The sequence below is a fragment of the Hemiscyllium ocellatum genome, chromosome 13, assembly GCF_020745735.1.
Source record: "Hemiscyllium ocellatum isolate sHemOce1 chromosome 13, sHemOce1.pat.X.cur, whole genome shotgun sequence".
NCBI lineage: Eukaryota > Metazoa > Chordata > Chondrichthyes > Orectolobiformes > Hemiscylliidae > Hemiscyllium > Hemiscyllium ocellatum.
The window spans coordinates 79,309,319-79,334,513 of NC_083413.1; the positions used below are offsets into that span (position 1 = coordinate 79,309,319).

The following is a 25,195-nucleotide window of genomic DNA, read 5'->3' on the forward strand; positions in this document are numbered from 1 at the left end:
TTCTTGAAGAGATCTGACAGAGGTTTAGGGAATCATTAGCAGGCTGAATAGAATTGATAGCAAGCAGCTGTTACCACTTGTCAAATAGCAACAAGAAGAGAGGATGTAGATTTAAAGTGATCTGCAAAAGAAGCAAGAGTGAAGTAGGCAAAATCATTTTTATGTAGCAAGTAGGGTGTGGAATGCAGTGCCAGGAAGTGTGCTGTAGGCAAGGATGTGGGGAAATCGTAGCAGATTGACACGAGGTAATGAAGGTCATTTAATGAACCAGTGCATGCAGCCATGATGGATTGAATGGGCTCCTTCTGTGCTATGACACTATACTGCTACTATTTCCTAGCTTGTTTTTGCAAACTTTGAGGGTTTCCCTTGCTGTGTCTCTCATCTTTGTAGGATTTGGGTGTCAAATGGTATCTGAGAATGCTGCAAAGCTGGTTTACAAGAGGGTGCTGTTTAATTGCAAGTTGTTGTTAGCCTGCAGCTGAGATTGTCCTGTGTTGGAGGGGGCGGGGCTCTGACCCCCCACGTCAGGGTGATTGACAGGTGGACATAGTGCGGCTGTGCGGAGTGACGCCAACCCAGCCGGCCTGCAGGCTCAGGCCGGAACCTGGGCGCGGCGCGGGGCACGCCGGGGCCTGTAGTCCTCTCCGCGCCGTGTCGGGGCGGCGTCGGCCGGCTGCGGGACTCCGGGTCCCGGCGTGCACCGCGGCGAGTCCGCGCCTGCGCGCTGGGGGCGGGCAGCAGGCGAGCTGGAGACCCAAACAGTGAGGGGCTTGATCGGTGTTTGCGGAGGCTCCAGGCGGCGGTAATGTCCCCCTGGGCCTGCCTTTAGAGGCTGTACTGTAACCCACACCCTCGGAGACCCCTAAGCACTGTTTGACCGACTCCCATGGAAATGGCTCACATTCGAGACTTCAGTATCCAGGTAGGAGCAGGGGCAGCTGCTGGCATTCTGCTGGATGTGGCTGGCCCTGGGGGCTTCTCTCTCTCTCTCTCTCTCTTCCCCACCCTCTGATCTAAAACAAAAACAGGTGTCTTCCTCTCCCCATTTCAGTCATGTCAACAAGGTGCCCACCACCAAAAAGGTCAATTTTCCCCATGTCTCATTGCTCCCTGGTGGCAGGTGGGCTGACCCTGTTGCCCTGTTCGAAGGTGTCTCTGACTGGCATGTGAGTTGGTGCTGCCCATCCGGCTGAGTCATAGAGATGTGCAGCACGGAAACAGACCCTTCGGTCCAACCTGTCCATGCCGACCAGATATCCCGACCCAATCTAGTCCCACCTGCCAGCACCCGGCCCGTATCCCCCCAAACCCTTCCTATTCATATACCCATACTGATGCCTTTTAAATGTTGTAATTGTACCAGCCTCCACACTTCCTCTGGCAGCTCATTCCATACATGTACCACCTGCTGTGTGAAAAGATTGCCCCTTAGGTCTTTTTTATATCTTTCCCCTCTCGCCCTAAACCTATGCCCTCTAGATCTGGACTCCCCCTCTCCAGGGAAAACATCTGACCTATTTATCCTATCCATGCCCCTCACGATTTTGTAAACCTCAAAAGGTCACCCCTTAACCTCTGAGGCTCAAGGGAAAACAGCCTAGCCTAGTGTGAGACATCGAGGTGCCCTAGTGAAACCCACACTGATGGGCATCATTGGGGATGAGGGCATATCAATGCTAGTTGGAGTCACACCCCATACAAAGGAGGACAGTCACGGTGGTTGAAAGCCAACCATCCCAGCTCCAGGCTATCACTGTCTGAGTTCCTTGCAGTAGTGACCCAACTAGCTTCAGCTGCTTCATCAACTGCCTTCACTTCATCACAAGGCCAGAAATGTGGATGTTTGCACAATCACCAGTGCTATTCACATCTTCACAGACACTAAAATGGTCTGTGCCCAAATGCATCCAGGTCTGGACTACATTTTGGCTGTGGTTAATGACAATGGGAGATAGTGTAACCACCTTCTCATTGCATTAAGTGCCACTGTTGAATCCCTACCATCAACAAGAGATTGGCATGTTATAGAATCATAAATGTTTTCACATGGAAACCTGTCTTTTCTGTATGTCTGGCACATTTTGGCTATTTCAATGTTTACCAGTGACCAAAAATGCAACAGGACTAGCTGTTTAAATAATGTGGCCCCAAAGTCAGTCAGAAGTTGCATGTTCTTAGCAACTGAATTTTCAAACACCTTCTGTCTACAAGGCATGTATCAGTAGTGTGAGATAATGCACTTAACAGGATGAGTGCGACTCCAACAACATGCAAACCTGGTGTCATCCTGGAGAAAGCAGCCTGCAGATTGACACCATGTCTTCCATCTTAGACACTCATTCCCTGTGTTCCTCGTGCACAGTGGCAACAATGTGTACCATCCAGAAGATGCAGTGCACCAACTTGCCAAGGAATGTTTTCAAACCAGCAACCTTCATTGCAGCAGTATTAAGATCCTGAATCCCCTTTCCTGACAGCATTGTGGGTGTCTCTGCTTCACGTGAACTGCAGCAGTTCAAGAGGTTGGCTCAACATCATCATCTCAAGGGTAATCAATGCTGGCCTTGTCAACAATGAGTTAATTGAAAACAAAAGTGCCCCTCCTCTCCCCAGCGCAAAAGTAGATTCCCGTCATGTAGAATGGCATAGCTCCACAAGGTATTAGCAGTTGGAAAACCTTTTTTTTTTGGAAAAGCCAGTGTGTACCAGATCGATATGTTCATTCTAATCCTGTGGCAAAAACCTAAGTGATTTTAATTAACACCTCATAAAAGCTAATTTGTGAAAAGATAATAAATTCATTGTGAACCAAGGGAATGGTGGACAACATGCTTTGGAGAAATGCATATGTACCAGCAGTTTGCAACAAAATATTTCTTGTCTGACTCTGGTCACTAGATCTTCTTTGGCTCAAGAATCAAAAAACAGTGGTTACCTAATTCAGCCTTTTTAAAATCTTCCAAGGATAAGATGTAGTTTACACTGACCTTTGAAACAGTCGGATGCAGTTACTGGCATCAGTAGCTAATCTTTATGGATGGAAAGAGATGACATTTAATGGCGGTCTTTTGTAGTTGGGATAGCCTAACTAAACGTCTGGATATCTTCTTCATGATAAGGTGCACCAAAGGACTTTGCTTTTGAATATTTCCCTTTTGCTTATTGTTTGATTCCTTTCAGTGCAGTCTTTTCCGTTAGAAATGATTGCATAACTACAGGTTTTCTGGGGATACTCTTTCAGCCGCATGCAGTAATTTTATTAGAAATTGCCTTGCCTGTTAATGGGTAAATGACCAGGTATAAATTTCCTTAACAAATACCTTGACTCATTCAATGGTAAATTTTGTAGATCTATCCTCCTTTTGCCAGTGCTTGAAATCCTGGAATGAACTTATCAGACATACCACATTTTAATACAATCTTCCATCCAGCTGTATGTGCCAATATTTTGACGCCACCAGTGTGATTACCCAGAATTTTGACTTGCTCAGGACATTGGAAACCTGCCCTTGCTCGTCCTGTTGGAGCTGCTCTTCATTGTCCGGCTTCCTTCCGCTGGCTTGAAGCAATCAAATTAGCCACTCTGACAACTCTTTCCATACAATGCTGCTAGTGTTTCCTTGGTGCTGAGATCTGGCATTTTCATCCACCTTTGACACATTTTAGGAGGTGACCAATTAGCAGTGATCGAAGAATTGAAACAAGTAATGATCGAGAATGGACTTTCACATTCTGCCTTTAATCTCAGTGTTTTACCAGTAAACCCTGTAAGAAAGGCAACCTGGGTTGTGAGCTGCATACATGAGTTTTGAAATTCTGCATCAAACATCTGTGTTTCTAACTCATTTTGTATTTTTAAATCAGAAATGCAATTAACCACTTTGGATTCCCAATTGGCCACTTATAGCTCGTGGCTAATATATTGGACAGCACTGCTTTAGAATGCAAAGAAAAACAAGATCAGAACAGCAGCTGAAATGCACTTATTTCTAATAACTTGTCAAAATTGCCTTCCATTTTAAGTTGTGTTTTCAGCTTTTCGTTGCACAATTGATGCCCTTTAATCAAGCTACCCATCTGGGTGAGAGATTAGACTATAATAATCTCCAAGTGTGTTGTTTAGTTTCCTTATTACAGGGAGTGTTATTAAACCGTATGTGAGAATAGGTTGGTACATATTTCCTTAATAATTTTTCTGTTTTGTATTTACCACATGGATGTGGTGGTTTCACTCCTTGGTCATACGATAATCCAACATTGTAAGTAATGGTGAAACAACTGTTATACCATCTCATGATGTCAAGCACCCAGGCTGAAAGGAGATGGGAATCTCCCAGTTACCTACTTCCTGATTTATTTCTCCATTTAGCCTGTAAGATAATTGTATTGTCATTGTTAGTCGTAAACGATGAATAGTGTCCACCAGCGACATGTTATGCTGTCAGTGTTATAAAATATGTGGTTAGTAGTATAAATGAAATTAAATTCATAGAAAGATTTTGAAATGAATGTTTTGCAGTATAGATGTTACCCTGGTAAATTTCAGAGGCAGGATTTTTAAAGAAAAATCCAGTCATTATCTTCTGGTTCCCTAACCTCCGATCTCAAGACCAGCTCAGGGACAGTTAGCCTCCAGTTGACCTCAAGAGGCACAACAATTAGAACTTTCCTTAAAGGGAAGGATGTGCCTGAGAAGAGGTGAAAGCTGTATTGTACCTTGTATTCTGTCCATATAGAAAGTATATTCTTTGAGTTGCCATAAGCAGCATCAGGCGATATCTCCCAGTATAGATGAAAAGTATTAACAGATGCCAGGGAGGGATTTCAGGGCTGTCATCTAAAGTGATAATCAGGCTGTTGCTGCAAAGTGCCGGAACCTATATGTCTGAGCTATAAAATAGCCTTGAAAAGCCTTTTGTTCTGCATACGATCTGCACCCCTCGGTTGAGTAAAGTGGCAAAGGCTAGTGCTATGGAGGGAAGGGAGGAGGTTATTGGGGCTCTGCCATCAATTTTCAAATCCTCTCTGGCAACAGGAGGGGTACTGGAGGACAGCTGACATATTATTATTCCAGAAGGGTGCTACAGATACCAGAAAACAGCAGGCATATGAGTCTAACGTCTGTGGTGGGGAACTCTTGAAAAACATTGAGAACAGAATTAATCTCTACTTGGAGAGCAGGATGAATCAAGGATAGTCAACATTGCTTTATAAGGGGGAGAGCGTGTCTATAAATCTGACTGAATTTTTTTGAGGAGGTAACTGTGTGTGTGGATGAGTGTTTTTAGTTGATGCAGTCTACATGGACTTCATTAACTTTTTTAGATTCATTGAGTCATACAGCATTGAAACAAGTCCTTCGGCCCACCACATGTATGCTGATCAAAATACACCAAATGCACTCATCACATTTATCTGCAGTTGGTCTTCAACTTACTATGCCCTGGCATTTTAAGTGCTCAATCACTTCTTAAATGTTGAGAGTATGTGGCTCCACTACCCCCTCAATAAGTGCATTCCATATTTCTACCATCATCTGAATGAAAAGAATTTTTCTCCGATCCTCTCTCGACTACCTACTTGTCACCTTATACTTATTCCTTTTGACCTTAGATAGATCTGTCATGGGGAAAAGATGTTGTGGTTCTGTTCGCCGAGCTGGGAATTTGTGTTGCAGATGTTTCGTCCCCTGTCTAGGTGACATCTTCGGTGGTTGGGAGCCTCCTGTGAAGCGCTTCTGTGATCTTCCCTCCAGCATTCCTTGGAAAAATCACAGAAGCGCTTCACAGGAGGCTCCCAAGCACTGAGGATGTCACCTAGACAGGGGACAAAATGTCTGCAACACAAATTGCCAGCTCGGCGAACAACCACAACAACGAGCACCCGAGCTACAAATCTTTTCTCAAACTTTGAATGGGGAAAAGATTTTAATGATCTACCCAATCTATGCGTCCCATAATTTTGTATACCTCAGTCAGATTTTCCCCCTCACCCCCTCTGTTCTAGGGAAAGCAAACCCAACTTATCTCTCCTCAACTGAGACTTTCCATCCCTCTTGCACTGTCTCCAGTGCAATCATCTCCTTCCCATAGTGTGGTGACCAGAACTGCACATAGTATTTCACCTGTGGCCTAACCAATATTTCATAAAATCATATCAAGACCTCCCTGCTCTGTATTCCATGCCCTGGATAATGAAAGCATCTTTGTAACTACTCTATCTACCTGTGCTGACCAGTTCAGGGATCAATGGACCTGGACACGAATGTCCCCTTGTTCCTCAGTACGGTCCAGGCACCTAATATTAATTGTGTAAATCCTTCCCTTATGAGACCTTCCAAAACACATCACCTCACAATTATCAGGATTAGATTCCATCTGCCTTTATTCTGCCTAATTTACCAGCTGATCAATATCAGACTGTAGCCTGAGACCATCCTCCTCACTATCAACGCACCATTGATTTTTGTGTCAATTGCAAACTTACTAATTACACTTCCTATGTTCACATCCAAGTCATTAGTGAACATAATAAAAAGCAAGGTCCCAGCACTGATCTCTGTGATATACTGCTGGTCACAGGTTTCCAATCACAAAAACAACCTTCCACCATCACCCTTTGCCTCCTATTGCAAGTCAATTTTGGATCCAGTTTGATAACTTACCTTGGATCCCATGGGTTCTTTACTATTGGGCCAGCCTTCCAAGGGAGACCCTGTCAAAAGCCTTACTGAAGTCTAGGGAAGCCATATCAACTCCACTGCCTACACCAATATTTTTACTTATCTTCTCAAAAATCTCAAATTAGACAATCTCCGTTAAACAAATCCATGCTGACTATTTCTGATCAATGAGGAGAAAGTGAGGACTGCGATGCTGGAGTTCAGAGCTGAAAATGTGTTGCTGGAAAAACGCAGGTCAGGCAGCATCCAAGCAGCAGGAGAATCGATGTTTCGGGCATGAGCCCTTCTTCAGGAATGATTCCTGAAGAAGGGCTCATGCCCGAAACGTTGATTCTCCTGCTCCTTGGATGCTGCCTGACCTGCGCTTTTCCAGCAAGATTTTCAGTTCTATTTCTGATCAATCCCTGTTTTGATTAATGCTATATATTTTTTCCAATTGTTTCCATACCACTGACATCAGACTAACTAGTCCGTAGTTACCTGGCCTATCCCTGTTGTCCAGCCTCCTTGTTCAAAGGCACCCCAATAGCTATCCCCCAGTAACCTGGTACCTTGCTGGTCACAAGTGAAGTATTAAATATTGCCACCAGGACCCCAGCAATGTGTCTCTTCCCCACCCCTTCTCCCCCCCCCAGCCCCCGCCCCCAAATAACAGCCTGGGATATGATCAATAGGAAGACACAAAAATTGGTGGTATGGTAAATAACAGGGGGGGAAGGTCTTAGACAACAGGATGATGTAGTTGAGCTGGTCGTATGGGCTTAAGACTGGCAAATGAAATTTTAATCCTGAAAAGTATGTGGTGAAGCTTTTTGGGAGGACCAACCACGCAAAGGCGTACATAGTCATAGAGATGTACAGCATGGACACAAATCCTTCAGTCCAACCTGCCCATGCCGACCAGATATCCCAACCCAATCTAGTCCCACCTGCCAGCACCCGGCCCATATCCCTCCCAACCCTTCCTATTTATATACCCATCCAAATGCTTTTTAAATGTTGCAATTGTACCAGCCTCCACCACTTCCTCTGGCAACTCATTCCGTACGCATATTACCCTCTGCATGAAAAAGTTGCCTCTTAGGTTTCTTTTATATCTTTCCCCTCTCACCCTAAACCTATGCCCTCTACTGCTGGACTCCCCCACCCCAGGGAAAAAACTTTGTCTATTTATCCTATCCATACCCGTCATAATTTTGTAAACCTCTGTAAGATAACCCCTCAGCCTCTGACGCTCCAGGAAAAACAGCCCCAGCCTGTTCAGCCTCTCCTAATAGCTCAGATCCTCCAACCCTTGCAACATCCTTGTAAATCTTTTCTGAACGTTTTCAAATTTCACATCTTTCCGATGGGATTCCAGCAGTGGTCTAACCAATGTCTTGTACAGTCGCAACATGACCTCCCAACTCCTGTACTCAATACTATCTCAGCATGAGGCCCAGCAATCACTCCTCTAGCTTCCCACAGAGTTCTAGAATACACCTGATCAGGTCCTGGCGATTTATCCACCTTTATGCGTTTTAAGACATCCAGCACTTCCTCCTTTAATATGGACATTTTTCAAGGTGTCTCCATCTATTTCCCTACATTCTATATCTTCCATATCCTTTTCCACAGTAAATACTGATGCAAAATACTCATTTAGTAGCTCCCCCATTTTCTGTGACTCCACACAAAGGCCACTTTACTGATCTTTGAGGGGTGAGAATGTGTTGCTGGAAAAGCGCAGCAGGTCAGGCAGCATCCAAGGAGCAGAAGAATCGACGTTTCGGGCATGAGCCCTTCTTCCTGTTCCTTTGTTGCTGCCTGACCTGCTGCACTTCTCCGGCAACACATTTTCAGCTCTGATCTCCAGCATCTGCAGTCCTCACTTTCTCCTAGAAGATTTTAACCTACTGCGAATCCTCTTGCAAGGATGTCTTCCTTGAAGAAGCTCTCTTCCTCCCTCTACAAGGATTTCAGTGAGCGAAAAAGGAAGAAGGGCTCATGCCCGAAACGTCGATTCTCCTGCTCCTTGGATGCTGCCTGACATGCTGCGCTTTTCCAGCAACACATTTTCAGCTCTGATCTCCAGTATCTGCCGTCCTCACTTTCTCCTAGCTGATCTTTGAGGGGCCCTATTCTCTCCCTAGCTACCCTTTTGTCCTTAATGTATTTGTAAAAACCCTTTGGATTCTCCTTAATTCTATTTGCCAAAACTATCTCATGTCCCCTTTTTGCCCCCTTGATTTCTCTCTTAAGTATACTCCTATTGCCTTTATACTCTTCTAAGGATTCACTCAGTCTATCCTTCCTATACTTGACATATGCTTCCTTCTTTTTCTTTACCAAACCCTCAATTTCTTTTTCTTTGTTGCTTCAAAAACAAATTGCTGGTCTGGCAGCATCAATGAAGGAAAGCATACCAAATGCCGCCTTCATTATCATATCCACCTGCTTTGAACCTGCACTCCAAGGTCTCTTTGTTCAGCAACACTTCCTAGGACCTTACCATTAAGTATATACGTCCTGCTAAGATTTGCTTTCTCAACATGCAGCACCTCGCATTTATCTGGATTAAACTCCATCTGCCACTTCTCAGCCCATTGGCCCATCTGATCAAGATCATGTTGTAATCTGAGGTAACCACTTTTGCTATTCTCTATACCTCTTATGTTCACATCCAGATAATTTATATCAATGATGAAAAGTAGTGGACCCAGCACCGATCCTTGTGGCACTCCACTGGTCACAGGCCTCCAGTCTGAAAAACAACCTCCACCACCACCCTCTGTCTTCTACCTTTGAGCTAGCTCTCCCTGTATTCCATGAGATCTAACCTCGTTAATCATCTCCCATGGGGAACCTTGTTGAACGCCTTACTGAAGTCCATATAGATCACATCTACCACTCTGCCCTCATCAATTCTCTTTGTTACTTCAGAAAACTCAATCAAGTTTGTGAGACATGATTTCCCACGCACAAAGCCATGTTGACTATCCCTAATCAGTCCTTGCCTTTCCAAATACATGTACATCCTGTCCCTCAGGATTCCCTCCAACAAACTGCCCACCACCGACGTCAGGCTCACTGGTCTATAGTTCCCTGGCTTGTCCTTACCACCTTTTCTTAAATAGTGGCACCACATTAGCCAACCTCCAGTCTTCTGGCACCTCACTTGTGACTATCGGTGATACAATGGTCAGACCTTAGAAAATGCAGATGAATCTTGGGCTGCATGTCCATAGATCCCTGAACCATCTGGTCAGGTAAATAAGATAGTTAAGGCCGATGGGATACTTGCCTTTATTGATCAAGGCATTTAATAGAAGACCAAGAAGGTTTATGAATGGAACTGCATATAATGTTTGTTCAGCCTCAGCTGGGAAAAGTAGATGACACACTATCAGAACATTGTAATGTTACTAAAGAGGGTGCAGAAGAGATTCACCAGGATATTGCCTGGGCTGGTGCAATCCAACACTGCAGAGAGACTAGATAGGCTGAGGTTGTTTCCTAAGAACACTGAACTTTGAGCTGGTAACTGATTGAGGTGAACAAGCTTCTGGGGACATATCCAGTATAGAAAGAGTAGCAAGAAGGAACTTCTCCCCTTAGTGACGTCCGTAACCATGAGGCAGTTTTAAAGTAAGCATCAGGAGGTTTAAAGGGGTTTGAGGGATTTGTTTTTCACCTGTGGTGTTGTGTATATCTGGAACTCACTACTTCAAAGAGTAGCAGAGATAGGAACTCAGGTGGCATTTAAGAACTATTTAGATGAGCACCAAAATGCCATCTCCCACAGGGGTAGAAAATGGGTCCATAAAGATGGAGTTTGAATGACTAGTGCAGTCCTGATGGGTCAAAGGTGTTCTTTCTGTGCTGCAAGATTTTTATATGACTGACTGGTATTCACTATTGACAATCTCCCATGCCATTACAAATGGGGTATTAACAGAGTATTATTTTCAGCTGAAATGATGAGGGATTTTTAGGCCAGTAAAATATTATTCTAACTTTAATATCATAGGTTTTGAAGAAACATTTAGAACAATTTGGAAGCTGGAAAATAGCCTTGGTTAGAATGTAGAGGTTTCTGTACAGTACAGATGAATAAAGATAAGGATACCAAACCAAAAAACTCAATACACCACCACTGGTAGGGAATATTATTACAGCAATTTTCGTTATAAAGTCCTGTATCCATAGTTTGAGTAAAAGCTGACACAGTGATGTGAAATAGGGGGCAAAAGGGGTTGGAGAACAGGAGATGTACATAGCTGTAAGATTTTCCAATTGTAAATAATGTCATCTTCTAATAATCAGAAGAGGCCAGAAATGTTTACATCAGGCAACATCTGGAGTTTGAAAAATAATTTTATTTTTCTCCATAATTGCTGACTGACGCACTGAATATTTCCAGCTCTTTGTTTGTAATTCAGATGTCCAGCATCAGTATTTTCTCTTCATCTCCTAAAGAAATTCTGTTGCTTCCCATCCTCTATGAGAACAGAAAAGTGCGGAGGAGAATGTTGTTCCTCAATTGACTAAATGCATGCACAGGAGGCTCCCAAGCACTGAGGATGTCACCTAGACAGGGGACAAAACGTCTGCAACACAAATTCCCAGCTTGGCGAACAGAACCACAACAACAAGCATCCGAGGCTACAAATCTTCTCACAAACCTTTTCTCCCTTTTATTAAACAGTGGGGTTAAATTGACAGGATTGTTTGAGAATCTACAGAAGTTTGTAACATAACAACTAACATATTCACTACTTCTAGGGCCTTCCCCTTTTGTATCCTAGGAGATAGATTATCAGAACCTCGGGATTTATTAGCTTCAAGTCCTTTAATTTTTCCAGCACTAGTATTTTTTTAATAAAACTAATTCCGTTCAATTCCTCCTTCTCAAAAGCCCCTTGCTTCCCTAACGTTTCTGGGAGATCATTTGTTGTCTCCATCGAAGACAAAACAAAAGTAGTTGTTTAATCGGCCCACCATTCCTTTACCCTCCCCTATCAATTGTCCCATTTCAGACTGTATGGGACCTACGTTTATCTTCACACAACCTTTTATTTTAACATGTTCATAGAAGCTCTTACTGTCTTTTGTTTGTATCTTGCAAGTCCACTCCCATACTCTTTTTTTTCCTCACTTAATCAACTTCCTCATCTTCATTTAATTCTCATTTCTACTTCCTACTTCCAATGCTTCTCCAGAGGTCACAGCTATTAATGAGCATTTCCCAGTTAGCATTGGCAATATCCACCAGCTTCCTATCTTATTTTCAGGTGACCTTTTAGCAGGCATACAACTGGCCATGACCCAGAGGCCCATCATTCAAAAGGTCCTTGAGTTTATGGCTATCAACTGTCCATTAAACAAGGCCAAGTCAACAGTCTGGCTTAGTGACGAGAGTATGCTGATGGAATTAACACACTCCAGGTGAACCAGACTAAACAGCTTTTGCCAGTTCTGCTGTGTAAGTGCATAGCTTCTGTAAGTAAGCTAATGCATATGACGTAACAAAGAGAAGCATATGCCAGCAAAGAGTTTGGTGCCAGAACTCCATTGCAGATCCTAAAGGCTCCCAACATTGCCTTGGCATGGTTGATGTAACCGATCATCTTTTCATGGAAAGAGGCAGTCACATTGAGCAGCTTTGGTTGTCCACAATTCTCTAGCAATTATATCGCTTCTGCTCACATGATCAGATGCCTTTGTGAGAGTGATAGTGGTCTCCTGTATTCAACACATTTCTCTGGGAGCAGCCAGATTAAAAAGACTCCGTCAGTTTTAGATCTTCCAGTACTGAAACTTTGTTGGGAATGGGATAGATGCGTTCTCTGGGATCTGTAATTTGACAAGTTATGACTCTTATGGTGCTTTACAGAAGGATGCATTAATAGTTGGTGCAAAAGTAATAGTTCCCCCTTGTTCATTTAGAATTATAACTTTGCACACATACATCCAGGGGCATGGCCCCCTTCCTCCGCCAAAGGCAAGCAAGTTTGTGTTGTTAATGCAGGAGTTTCCTGTGCTTGACTAGTTCAGGCTTTGGAAATGACAGACAATCAATAACTTTGCTAAGCTCCTGCACTGTTGGTTCAATATCCATGACAGGCAAGCTTTCTGTGGTGTCAAGAGCTTACTTAGTGACAGTGTTCTTTCTAAAATATGACTCCAGGAAGTACTCCACTCATCACTCCAACTGTTTATTACCATCCATAATGATCTCTCCTGCTTTGGTTTTCAATGGAACCAATTCTTTGCTGATGGGCTTGTTGCTTTTTCCATCCCTTCTGACATGTTCCAAGCATTCCGAGCATTGTTTCAAAGGATGTCTGGGTGTTCTGGCAACGCTGTGGGTAGTGTTTAGCAGTCTGTTATTGTTTGGAGTCTTCTACTTGGAATCTTTTGCTGCAAATAATAATATTGGACCACTTGGTTTCAGTAAAAGGTTTTGTCACCGTGATAATAAAATCAAAATACTGCTGATGCTGGAAATCTGAGTTGCAAACAGAAAATGCTTCAGAAATTCAGCAGATCTGGAAAGAGAGAAGCGATTCTTTTCAAGTCGGATATGACTCTCCTCCAGAATGAAAACTTTATTTCTTTTTTCACCGATGCTGCCTGATCTGCTGAGTTTCTCTAGCATCTTATGTTTTCACTTAATCGCAATAATGTTATCCTTAAACTGCTTGGAAGCTTCTGGTTTTGTTTTTGTGTTAGAGAGAATGGTGCTCTCAGTGATGTTTTGAAGTAAGTTCCGTTTCACCTCTGCACTTTGGGAATGCTGGAGGTAGCGGTTTAATCAAGCTAAGGAGCTGTTGTGTTTTTATCCAGGTAGGCGTTATAGCTGAAGTCGATACAAGGACAACATTTCTGCAGGCAATGAAAATGCTTCAGGAGATAAATTCTGACCCCAATGCACACCAGGGTGTGATCTGTATCACAAGTCAGTTCTACGGTAGCTGTGTGTGCTGAGAACCTCCCTTTGTTTGGGTAGAGGTGAGAATTTGAAGAAGCGCTTATCAGTGTGTGGAAACAAGACAAAATATAAAGAACAGATTTAAGAAAGGGAGGGAGTGGTTCGGTGAAACTGGAATAGACCGAACTATATCCTCAAAGAGTGAAGCACAAGCCAAATGGCTCAATTCGTAGGGCAAACCTATTTTTTTCCCTTTAATGTTCTAAATGGTTGTATTCTAGTGGAGACTGATGGAGCAAGTTAATGGGGAAATAGTCATGAATTCATTCTGGCTTAATGATACCAGATTGCTACTGTCTCCCTTGTCAGAGTCCCTGCCAGTGTCATACTTAAACTTGCTAGGATCAATAAAGGTAAGAGAGAGATTTTGTTTTCGCCCCAGATTCAATCGCATTTCACTAAATCCAATACAAAAGCAACTTGTTCTTGCAGTCACCAGAGTAATCTCTTCAATTTAGACCTAGCAACTGAATGGGTTTATTGAATTATGAAACACGATTGAATGTTGTTAAAACATTTTAATGGGGTTTAAAGTCTGGGAAATTTTCCCTATCTGTTCATGGCATGTGGGCTTTTCTGGCTGGGAAAGCCTTCATTGCCCATCCCCAACTGGCCTTGCCTGTGTTGCCTCTTTTGTATACAGTTAATCCCACTGTCCTCTTACTCAGTCATTTTTATCCCTCAGGTATTTCCCCATTTGATTCTGCTTCCAGCATTTTTCAGGTAGTGCATTCCAGATCCCACTCCCTGCTGTTTTGAGGGAAAAAGGGTTATCAGGACATTCCCTGTTGAGTCTGGAAAGTCTTCCTTATCAACATCTGGGCTTGCATCAAAGTTAAGAGAGCTGTCTTGCAGACTAATGAGATCGGCATAGTCATACTCACTAGGGAGGCAATGGCCTAGTGGTATTATCACTGCGCCGTTAATCCAGAGACCCACCTATTGCTCTGGGACCCAGTTTCAACTCCCTCCCCAGTAGATAAGTGGAATTTGAATTCATTAGTAAACAAAATTCTGGAATAAAGAGTCTAATGATGACCATGAATCCATTGTCAGCTTTCAGAAAATTCCATCTGGTTCACTAGTATCCTTGAGAGAAGGAAACTGCCAACCTTTACCTGGTTTGGCTGACAGACCAACACCACGATGGTTTACTCTTAACTACCCTCTGCCATTAGCGATGGACAATAAATGCTGGCCTGGTTGGTGATGCCCTCATCCCATGAATGAATAAAAAGAACTAAATGTACCTTTACAGACAATGTTGCAGACCTCACCATCCCTGGATGTTTTCACTCCCACCAGCAGGATAGACCGAGCAAGTATACAGTCAGGAAGGAGTTGCTGTGGGAGTCCTCCAACTCCAGACCAACAAAATCTCATGAGAGCAGGTCAGACATGAGCAAGAAAACTTCCTCCTGAGTAACACCTACACCCACCCTTCCTGAGCTGATGAATCAGTATTTCCCCACATTGAACACCACCTGGAGAAAGCATTTTGGTGCCATGCCAGGAATAGAACAAGGCATACCTAACAATGTGGTATCAACCTGGTCAACTAGAACACAGCACGACTGGACTCCAAAAGGTGGAATCAGCCTGCAATAGACTGGAATGAATGATCCCACAATCCAAGGATCAAATCTAACCTCTGCAGTCCTGCACACCCAGTCATGAATGGTAGTGGGCAAATTAAACAATGAACAGGAGTTAGAGGTACCAGAAATATCTCTTTCTCAATGATTCATTCCACATAATCTCAAAAGTGGCAGAAGGCTTTCAATTCTACAAAGGCTATGGGCACTGACCACATCCTGGCAACGATATGGTACACTCGTTCCAGAGCTAAGTGCCCCTACCCAAGCTATTCCATTGCGACACTGGTATCTAGCCAACAGTTGTCTAAATATGTCCTGTACGCACACAGCCGGATAAATCCAACCTGGTCAATTACTACCTATCAGCGTATAGTCAATTACCAGTAAAGGAATGGAAGTGGTCATTGACAGTGCTGTCAAGCCGCATTTGCAAAGCAATAACTTATTGATACTGAGTTCTACCAGGGCACTCCGCTCTTGATCTTATTACAGCTTTGGTCCAAATGTGAGCAAAAAAGCTGACCTTCTGCTGTGAGGCAAGAGTGACTGCGCTTAACATTAAGGTAGCATTTGACCAAGTAAGGGATTCAGGAGCCCTTGTCAAACAAGATTAGTGAGGTTAAAATCAACTCGGCGAAAGTGAGGACTGCAGGTGCTGGAGATTAGAGTCGAGAGTTCCAAGTAGCATTCATGCCACATGTATGCCAGGCAATGACCACATCCACCAAGAGAGAATCTAATCATCACATTCACTGGCATTATCGTAAGACCCCAACTGGGGAAATGTACTGATACTTGATCTTCAGTGCTCCCAGGGTCATCACAAAAGTTAAAGATTTAACCAAGTTACTCTCAGTTCTCCAAATTATCAGGTTGACACATTCTGATTAATAGAATACACCATCTAGATTTCTGTACTTAACAAGAAACTGCTGTTTATTACAAGTGAAGCAGTTCTAAACACAGGTAAACAAATATAACTTGGCTTTATAGATCTTTAAATTAAACTCTACCCCTACACATACGTGCAGATGGATATAAAAAAATTAAAATGGAGGTTCTGGGTGGAGGGAAAAAATGGAGGATACTGTTCAGTAGCACTAATCCACAGGATTCACTGAGATGTTGTTTACCTCCTTCTGAGTTATTTTGATCACTAATCTTCCTCATTTACAAATGACTTCCATTCTTTACTGAAGACACTGGTCAGTTGGCACACTAGTTGTTCAGTGTCTTAATCAATAATTGGAAGGAGGAACTTATGCCATTTTAATGACCTTAAATCTTTGTCCTAGCATTAACAGCTCCTCTGCCACTGGAAATTATTTCTCCTTACTCCTATAAAAATGTAGAATACATCTATCAAAACTCCTCTTAACCACCTTGTTCTAAGGAGAGCATACCCAGTTTCTGCATGTAACTCATCCTAATTCTCATTCCAACCTTGGAGTGCAGGTCCATAGCTCCTTGAAAGTGGAGTCGCAGGTAGGTAGGATAGCAAAGAAGGCATTTGGTATGCTTTCCTTTATTGGACAGAGTATTGAGTACAGGAGTTGGGGGGTCATGTTGCGGCTGTACAGGACCTTAGTTAGGCCGCTTTTGGAATATTGTGTGCAGTTCTGGTCTCCTTTCTATCGGAGGGATGTTGTGAAACTTGAAAAGGTTCAGAAAAGATTTACAAGAATGTTGCCAGGGTTGGAGGGTTTGAGCTACAGGGAGAGGCTGAATAGGCTGGGACTGTAGTTCCTGGAGTGTGGGAGGCAGAGGGGTAACCTTAGAGGTTAATAAAATCACGAGGGGCGTGGATAGGATAAATAGACAAAGTCTTTTCCCTGGTGTGGGGAATCCAGAACTAGAGGGCATAGGTTTAGGGTGAGGGGGAAAAGATATAAAAGAGACCTAAGGGGCAACTTTTTCATGCAGAGGGTGTATGGAATGAGCTGCCAGAGGAAGTTGTGAGGCTGGTACAATTGCAACATTTAAAAGGCATCTGGATGAGTATATGAATAGGAAGGGTTTGGAGGGATATGGGCCAGGTGCTGGTAAGTGGGACTAGATTAGGTTGAGATATAGATTAGGTTGATTATTTCTGGATTCAGAATTGGCTGGCTAACAGAAGGCAGAGAGTGGTTGTAGATGGAAAGTATTCTGCCTGGAGGTCAGTGTTGAGTGGGATCCCGCAGGGCTGTGTTCTTAGGCCACTGCTCTTTGTAGTTTTTATAAATGACTTGAATGAGGAGGTTGAGGGGTGGGTTAGTAAATTTGCAGATGACGCGAAGGTTGGAGGTGTCGTCGATAGTATAGAGGGCTACTGCAGGCAGCAGTGCGTCCTAGACAGGATGTAGAGCTGGGCTGAGAAATGGCTGATGGAGTTCGATCTGGATAAATGCAAAGTGATGCATTTTGGAAGGTCGAACTCGAATGCTGAATATAGGATTAAAGACAGGATTCTTGGCAGTGTGGAGGAACAGAGGGATCTGGGTGTGCACATACATAGATCTCTGAAAGTTGCCACCCAAGTGGATAGGGTTGTTAAGAAAGCATATGGTGTTTTGGCTTTCATTAACAGGGGTTTAAGAGCCGCGAGGTTTTGCTGCAGCTCTACAAGTCCCTGGTGAGACCACACTTGGAATATTGTGTCCAGTTCTGGTCGCCCTATTATAGAAAAGATAGAGGCTTTAGAGAGGGTGCAAAGAAGGTTTACCAGGATGCTACCTGGACTGGAGGGCTTGCCTTTTGAAGAAAGGTTGAATAAGTTCAGACTTTTCTCTCTGGAGAGGAGGAGGAAGAGAGGAGACCTGATCGAGGTGTACAAAATAATGAGAGGAATAGATAGAGTCAGTAGCCAGAGACTTTTCCCCAGGGCAGGATTGACTGGTACGAGGAGTCATAGTTTGAAGATATTAGGAGGGAGGTATAAAGGAGACATCAGAGGTAGATTCTTTACGCAGAGAGTTGTGAATGTATGGAATGCGTTGCCTGTTGAGGTGGTGGAAGCGAAGTCATTGGGGACATTTAAGCGGCTGCTGGACATGCACATGAATAACAGTGAGTTGAGGGATGCGTAGGTTAAGTTTCTATATTTTACATTAGGATTAAGTCTCGGCACAACATCGTGGGCTTAAGGACCTGTTCTGTGCTGTACTTTTCTATGTTTTATATCTGGCCAGCATGGACGAGTTGGACCAAAGGGTCTGTTTCTGTGCTGTACATCTCTGACCCTAAATATCATTATAAGACATCTGTCTTGCATTTTCTGTTAAAGTTTCAACATCCTTCCTGTAATGTTTTACCCAAAATGAAACACACAATTTCAGCTGAAGCAGTGGCTCATGAACAGTTGGCACAACTTCCTTGTTTTTGTTCTCTGCCCAGTTAGTAAAGCCGAGAATCCCATTGTTTAATCATTCCTCTTATCTCGCCCTATGGTCTTCAAAGATGTGCACTACTGTAGTCTCCCTATTCCTGCATCTCTTTTCCGATTACACAATCAAGTTCCTATTGCCTTTCCTTATTCTTCCTTCTAAAATGTATCACTTCACTCTTCTGTGTTATATTTCAACTACACACTTCTCCAGGCTGTGTGTCCTCCTGAAGACTGCCCATCTCCTTATTTACTAACTTTTTAATCATGTATGAGATTCAAAATTGTGTTTTATGAGATTTAGTAGAAGTGTTCAAAATCTTGACGCGTCTGGATAGTGTAGAAAACCTGCCATGTAGTGGGATGATCAAGAACTAAAGAGGACTGATGCAAGAGAAGCCATTGCAATATGAGGAAAATCTTTTTCCACACAGTGAGTGGTCAGGATCTGGAACACACTGCCCGAGGGTGTGGTGAGTGGCAAGTTAAATTAAGGCATGCACGAGGAAATTAGAGTATTCTCTGAAAAGGAAGAACATGCAGTCTTAGGGGGAGAAGGTGGAGGACGGCTCCAGGCAGGGTGCTGCTTCAAGCAGCCATCTCAGACACACTGTACCTACATCTATCCTGTAACTTCTCTGAAATTCTATATATTTAAGTCCAGGACATTAATATATATTAAATTTCACATCAACGAGAACAGTGATCGTAATATTGATTGTATGGTGAACTTGGAAAGTATAGCACATTCCTGATGGCAGATCCTTAGCCTTTGACTTCAACCAGTAAGCCTGAAGATGGGAACAAGAATTGCAAGGTGGGAAGAGCAAACTGAACGGGACAAAATGGTACAGGGTGCCATTCAAATGGGATGTGGTGAAAATAGGGGGATGTACAGCCTCTTCTTCGTGGCTGAAGACAGATTTGGAGTGGGAGAGGAATTTGTCAAGGTTATGTAGGAACAGCAGGTAGAACTTAGAATTATATTCTGCTGAAACAATTTGAGTTGCTAGGATTTAGATTAAAACATAGTACCTCAAAAGTAATATCTATGGATTGTTACTTGAACCATTCACTGATTTATCCCAGGGTTAAACAGATTAACAAATTAAGTACACTTCATATTGTGTTGTGGGAAGAAGGAGTTTTGATTAATGGGACAGTGGAAGCAAAGCTTGAGAAAAGAGGGAGCTGTTCGTTTGGCGGGGGGGGGGGTCCACTTAAACAGGACTGGGATCAGTGTCCGGCTGTAAATGGGGCTTTAAATTTATCATTATTGGAGGGCTCTGGTGAAGGGCGATTGAGAAATCTATGGAGAAAAATAAGGACAATAAAATAGTTTGGATAAAGACAAGCTCCATGGGACAAGAAGAGACTAGATTTAGCGAATAAAGTCTGTGTATTTAATAATGGGAAATATGTAAATACATAAAACAGGAAAAAATGAACTCATTGAACAAATAAATAACATGGTTTCAATCTAATCACTTCTACATAGACATGATTGTGTGGTGATCAAAGTTGACAAATAAATATACATGATGTCATGATGGATCAGAATATCTGGGATATTGTTAAATTTTAAACTCCAGTTGTTGTTTTTAAACACAATCTGCTACCATCCAGAAATGACAGTAGATATAAATTCAGTTACTATCTGTGAAAGTCCTGTGTATGACCCATAGAATACCTCAACTGTAGAGGATTGGGGAAGTTCAATCAGCGAGAAATGAAACAGAAAGCAATCCTCTTTCTCCTCATCACCCCCCCCTCCCCCCCGCCTCACCCCAAAAAAAACAGAAAAACACCTCTTGCAAAATTTTTTGTGGCTTGATCACACAACAGGCAAATACAAAGAAAAGGGGTTAAAACCTGCACCATTAGGCCATCAGATGAATGTGCTGTGAATGTCACCGCTATAAGAACAGCTTTCAAATGCCCCTGCACTAGGTAAAAGAAAGAGGACTCCAGTCTGAGTGCTGCCAGTCAGCTACTATTAAAAGAAATCAGGACAAAAAACTTCAATCAACCACTAGAGCCAAGAATGTCAAAATTGACAGTCCATTTACCAACGAGTAATAAGTGAGGTCTGCAGATGCTGGAGATCAGAGCTGAAAATGTGTTGCTGGTTAAAGCACAGCAGGTCAGGCAGCATCCAAGGAACAGGAAATTCGACGTTTCGGGCCGGAGCCCTTCATCAGGAATGAGGGCTCCTGATGAAGGGCTCTGGCCCGAAACGTCGAATTTCCTGTTCCTTGGATGCTGCCTGACCTGCTGTGCTTTAACCAGCAACACATTTTCAGTCCATTTACCAACATCAAGATTACTAGTAATATCAACCAAAATGCTGCAAATTTCACTGTCCACTCACTGCAAACAATTCAGACACTGATCCATATATCTTTATATAACTTTTACCTTCAGGACTCCCTTCTAAGCTGTGTGGCATTACTATCTTTTTGCGTTTAGTAATTAATAACTCTTTTTAATTCAAGAAAACCTGGTTAAATTGGCACCTTTTAAAACAAGTTTATTTGGGTCTGGGAGAAAGATGGAATCTTTTCAGAATTAAGCGTGTTTTGACCAACTGAGGGGATGGGTAAATAACCAAGGGAAGCTAGCTCAATCCTCCATATTAGGTAAGGTATCCTGTCTGAAATTGTAACACACTGGGGACCCATGCCCGAGCACTGGTTATAACAAGGGTATGCAACACTTCGACAGTGGAAAAGAAGGTTGATTAGCCCAGAAATTCAGGGTGTAGAATTATTTTGAATGGAGGTTTGGTTCAGGTCCCTGACAGTAGCTGTAGCATTATGCAGTACATTATGCAAGAAATAATTGGAGCTTGCAACAAAGGCAATGTAATGATTGTTGGGGTCTTTAATTTTCAAATAGATTAAATCGATCAAATTGGCAAAGGTGATCTGGAAGATGAGTTTGTAGAATACTTTAGTGACAGTTTCGTGGAACAATATATTATGGAAACAACTAAGGACAAAGCCATTTTAGATCGATTACTTTGCAATGAGGCAGGACTACTTAGTAATTTCACATGTAATCTGAATGCAATTAAATTCTACATTAAGTTTGAAAGGGACATCTTCTGGTCCCAAACAAGAATTTTGAACTTATTCAGAGCTCATTACGTAGTTATAAAGGTGGGGTTGACTAAAGTTGTTCAGATGAAAAGCCAAAATGGGATGGTGACAAATAAATAGTGGAAATATTTTAAAGAAACATTTCAAATGCTCAACAAAGATGCATTCCATTTAAAAAAGACAAAAACTCAACAAAAGTTTATTAATAGCTTACAAGAGAAGTTAAGGATGTACATGGTATTTTTCATGTGTGTGTGTGTGTGTATAATTTGTAGATTTTAAAAGCATCAAAGGATATGGGAAGAAAGCCGTAATACAGCATTGAGATTGAGGATCAACTATGATCATATTAAAATAGTGGAGCTGGCTCGAAGGGCCAAATGGGTCTACTTCTGCTTCCAATTTCTGTTTCTATTAAATTAAAAGAAACATTTTTAGAATGCTACAGAGAATAGTGGTATGTATGGGGATTGGGAGGGTTTCAGAATATGATAGTAAAATAATAAGAGATATCTAACTGAATTATAAGGGTTTATACATGAATATTAAAGTATGGTTAAACTAAATGCTGGTCTCAGAGACAGAGGCAGACAAATGTGCAGAATGAGGAAATGGCAGAGACATTGAACAAATATTTCATACTTCTCTTCATTGTAGAAGACACTGTGTTACAAACCAGAAATAGCAGGTGACCTAATGACTAATAAGAATGAGGAACTTAAGGCAATTATTATCAGCATAGAAAAGGTATTGGAGAAACTTAAAGGGACTAAAAACTAACAAATTCCCATGTTTTAAGAACCTACATCTTCAGATTATTAAAGCGAGAGCTGCAGTGATTGTAGATAAATAAACTAGCTATGATTTTCCAAAATTTGCTATATTCTAGAATAGCCCCAGTAGATTGGAAGTTAGCAGATATAGCACCATAATTCAAGATAGGAGGGACAGATTAACAAAAACACCTATAGGCCAATTAACCTGACATCAGTCAGCAAAGAAATGCTAGTGTCTAGTTTGAAAGAAAGTCATTATATGATCCAACAAAGTGGACGTGACTTAACGAAAAAGAAATCATGGTTAACAAATTTCAGGATTTTTTTGAAGATATAACTAGAGTAGATAATGGAGAACCAGTACTTAAGATTTCCAAAAGGTATTTGATAAGGTGTCACACAGACAATTAATTGGCAAGATTGGGGCTCATGGAGTGGAAAAGATTTTAGCATGAATAGAGGATTAGTTCATATACAGAAAACAGAGGGCAGGGATTAAATGAGCCTTTTTCAAGTTGACAAGCTTTGACTAGTATCATTGTTGGAATCTGAGCTATTTACAACGTGTTATTAACTTGAACAAAGAAATGGAGTAATTTAATGAAGTTTGCTGATAATACAAACATGAATGGGAATGTAAGCTGTGAGGAGGATTCAAAGAGAATCTAAAGAGATTTAAGCAGGCGAAGTAAGTGGATATCAAAGTGGCAGATGATCTATAACGTGGGGAAGTGTGAAGTCATCATTTTGGTTGTAAGAATTGAAAACAAGATTTTTTAAAAAGGCAGGTAACATATCACTGAGGTTCTGAGGGACGTGGGTGTACTCAAACAAGGAACACAGAGTTAGATATTAGATACAGCAAGCAGGTAGGAAGACCAATTGCATTCTGTCCTTTATTGCAAGAGATTAGAGTGTAGGAATAAATAAGTCTTGGTACAATTTTTCAGGACTTGGTTGAGACCACACCTGCAATAGTGTACACCGTTTTGGCCTCCATGTTTCAGGGAGGTTATACCTGCACTGGAGGCTATAGAGTAAAGGTTCATCAGATTAATTTCTGGGATGCGTGGGTTGACTAAATTGGGCTGTAATGATCTCATTAAGATTCTGATCATAGGTTTCTGGAAGGGGTTTGACAGGATAGACATGGCTTGATTTCCCCTAGCTAGGGAATCTAGAACATGGGCACCATCTCAGGATAGGGGGCCATCATTGAGGACTGAGGAGAAATCTTCACCCAAAGGGTTGTGAATCATTGGAATTTTCTACCTCAAATGGTTATGGTCCTGGATGCTTCAATTATGCATGTTTTTAAGGCTGAAACAGATCTTTGGTCTCTCAGCAAGCCAAAGGATCTGAGAAGTAGGCAGGAAAGTGGAGTTAAGGCAGACAATCACATTAACTAGATACGTAGTGTGCTTTTGATCTTGTGACTTTCTTTTTTCAGTCTTAAAAGCAATTACTTGATGCATCCCACAATTGTGTCAAGCATTTTTTTTCTCTCTTTTGAGGGCTCCCAACATTTTCTAAGTTCCACCTCTCTTATTTTATCCAATCTCAACATTGTTATTGTCCTTTTTACTGGTAAATTGTCAAGATCCCCTTGTCCCGTGAAAATAAGTGTATTTAATACTTCCACCATACCCTCTGTGTCCACAGTCAAAAGAAAACCCTTTTCAGTCATGAGTTTCTTTGACCATTTTGTAATTATTTATCCATTTAAAAGAATATAAATCACTGCAGGATCAGAGATCCAGACATGGCAGCTAATAATAGAAATACTTGTTTGAAGCTATCTCATATTGCTTTCTTTTCCACATGCCAGAGCGATAAAGAAACCATTTTTGGGTTGGCCGACTCTTGTAATTTTTCAGCTGTTTGAAATCTCCCTGGTGTTGGGGGATTTGGAAGGCTTACAAAGATTTTTTTTCCCTCTCGGGGTGGATTCATTTCGGGATCAGATTTCATTTGTGACTGGCTCTGTATCTGCTGCAGTTGATAAAGCTGGAGCATTTTTATGTAAAATTGTCTCTCTCTCTCTCTCTCTTTCTTTGGTTTATCACTTTCTAGGGTGTGTCCTGTGCAATGGCACTGACTGTCCACTGATATATCATTTAAGTGCCCGTTATTTAACTGTGGTCCAAAACAGTAGTGCAGGATGGTTATTGAATTATGAACAGTTTCAGAACCCTGTCCACACCCAGTTTACACAGTTAGCTTTCCTCTCCAGCGGATTAGACTGTGTGTGGTGCCAAACTGATGTTTATTCCCTTGTGTGCTTCCCAAGCCAGAGATACTGCTGTTGAAACAAAAACAAAACTCAGCAGGTTACAGGCCCTCTGACTCCCAGTTACTTGGCTGTACACCCTCTCACCTTGCTTCCTGCAAAGACTTCTCCAACAGTCTCTCCATTTCCATTGCATCTGTTCTATTGATAGGAGGGCCATAGAAATGTCCACTTTCTTCCTCAACTGAGGATTCCCCACCACCGTGGTTATCTGGGCCCTCGCTCATGTCTGACCCATCTCCTGCACTTCGGCCCTCACCCCTTCACTTCCCTCCCACTTCAGTGATAGAGACCCATGGTTCTCATTTACCACCCACCAGCATCCACATCCAGAGGATCATTATCTGCCCTTTCCACCACCTCTAGCGGAGTGCTACCAGTAAACGTATATTCCCTTCCCTTGCCTTG

At 42.3% G+C, this 25,195-nt stretch overlaps 1 protein-coding gene across 1 annotated transcript in view; it reads left to right on the forward strand.

Annotated features, from left to right (window-relative positions):
• Positions 1–693: 693 nt before the first annotated feature.
• The window catches only part of stk25b (serine/threonine kinase 25b), a 95,842-nt gene continuing 71,340 nt past the window's right edge, over positions 694–25,195 (forward strand). The window contains exon 1 of the mRNA XM_060834976.1: positions 694–925. Within this exon, the coding sequence (XP_060690959.1) occupies positions 890–925 (36 nt within the window). The 5' untranslated portion in view covers positions 694–889. The remainder of the gene's footprint in view (positions 926–25,195) is intronic.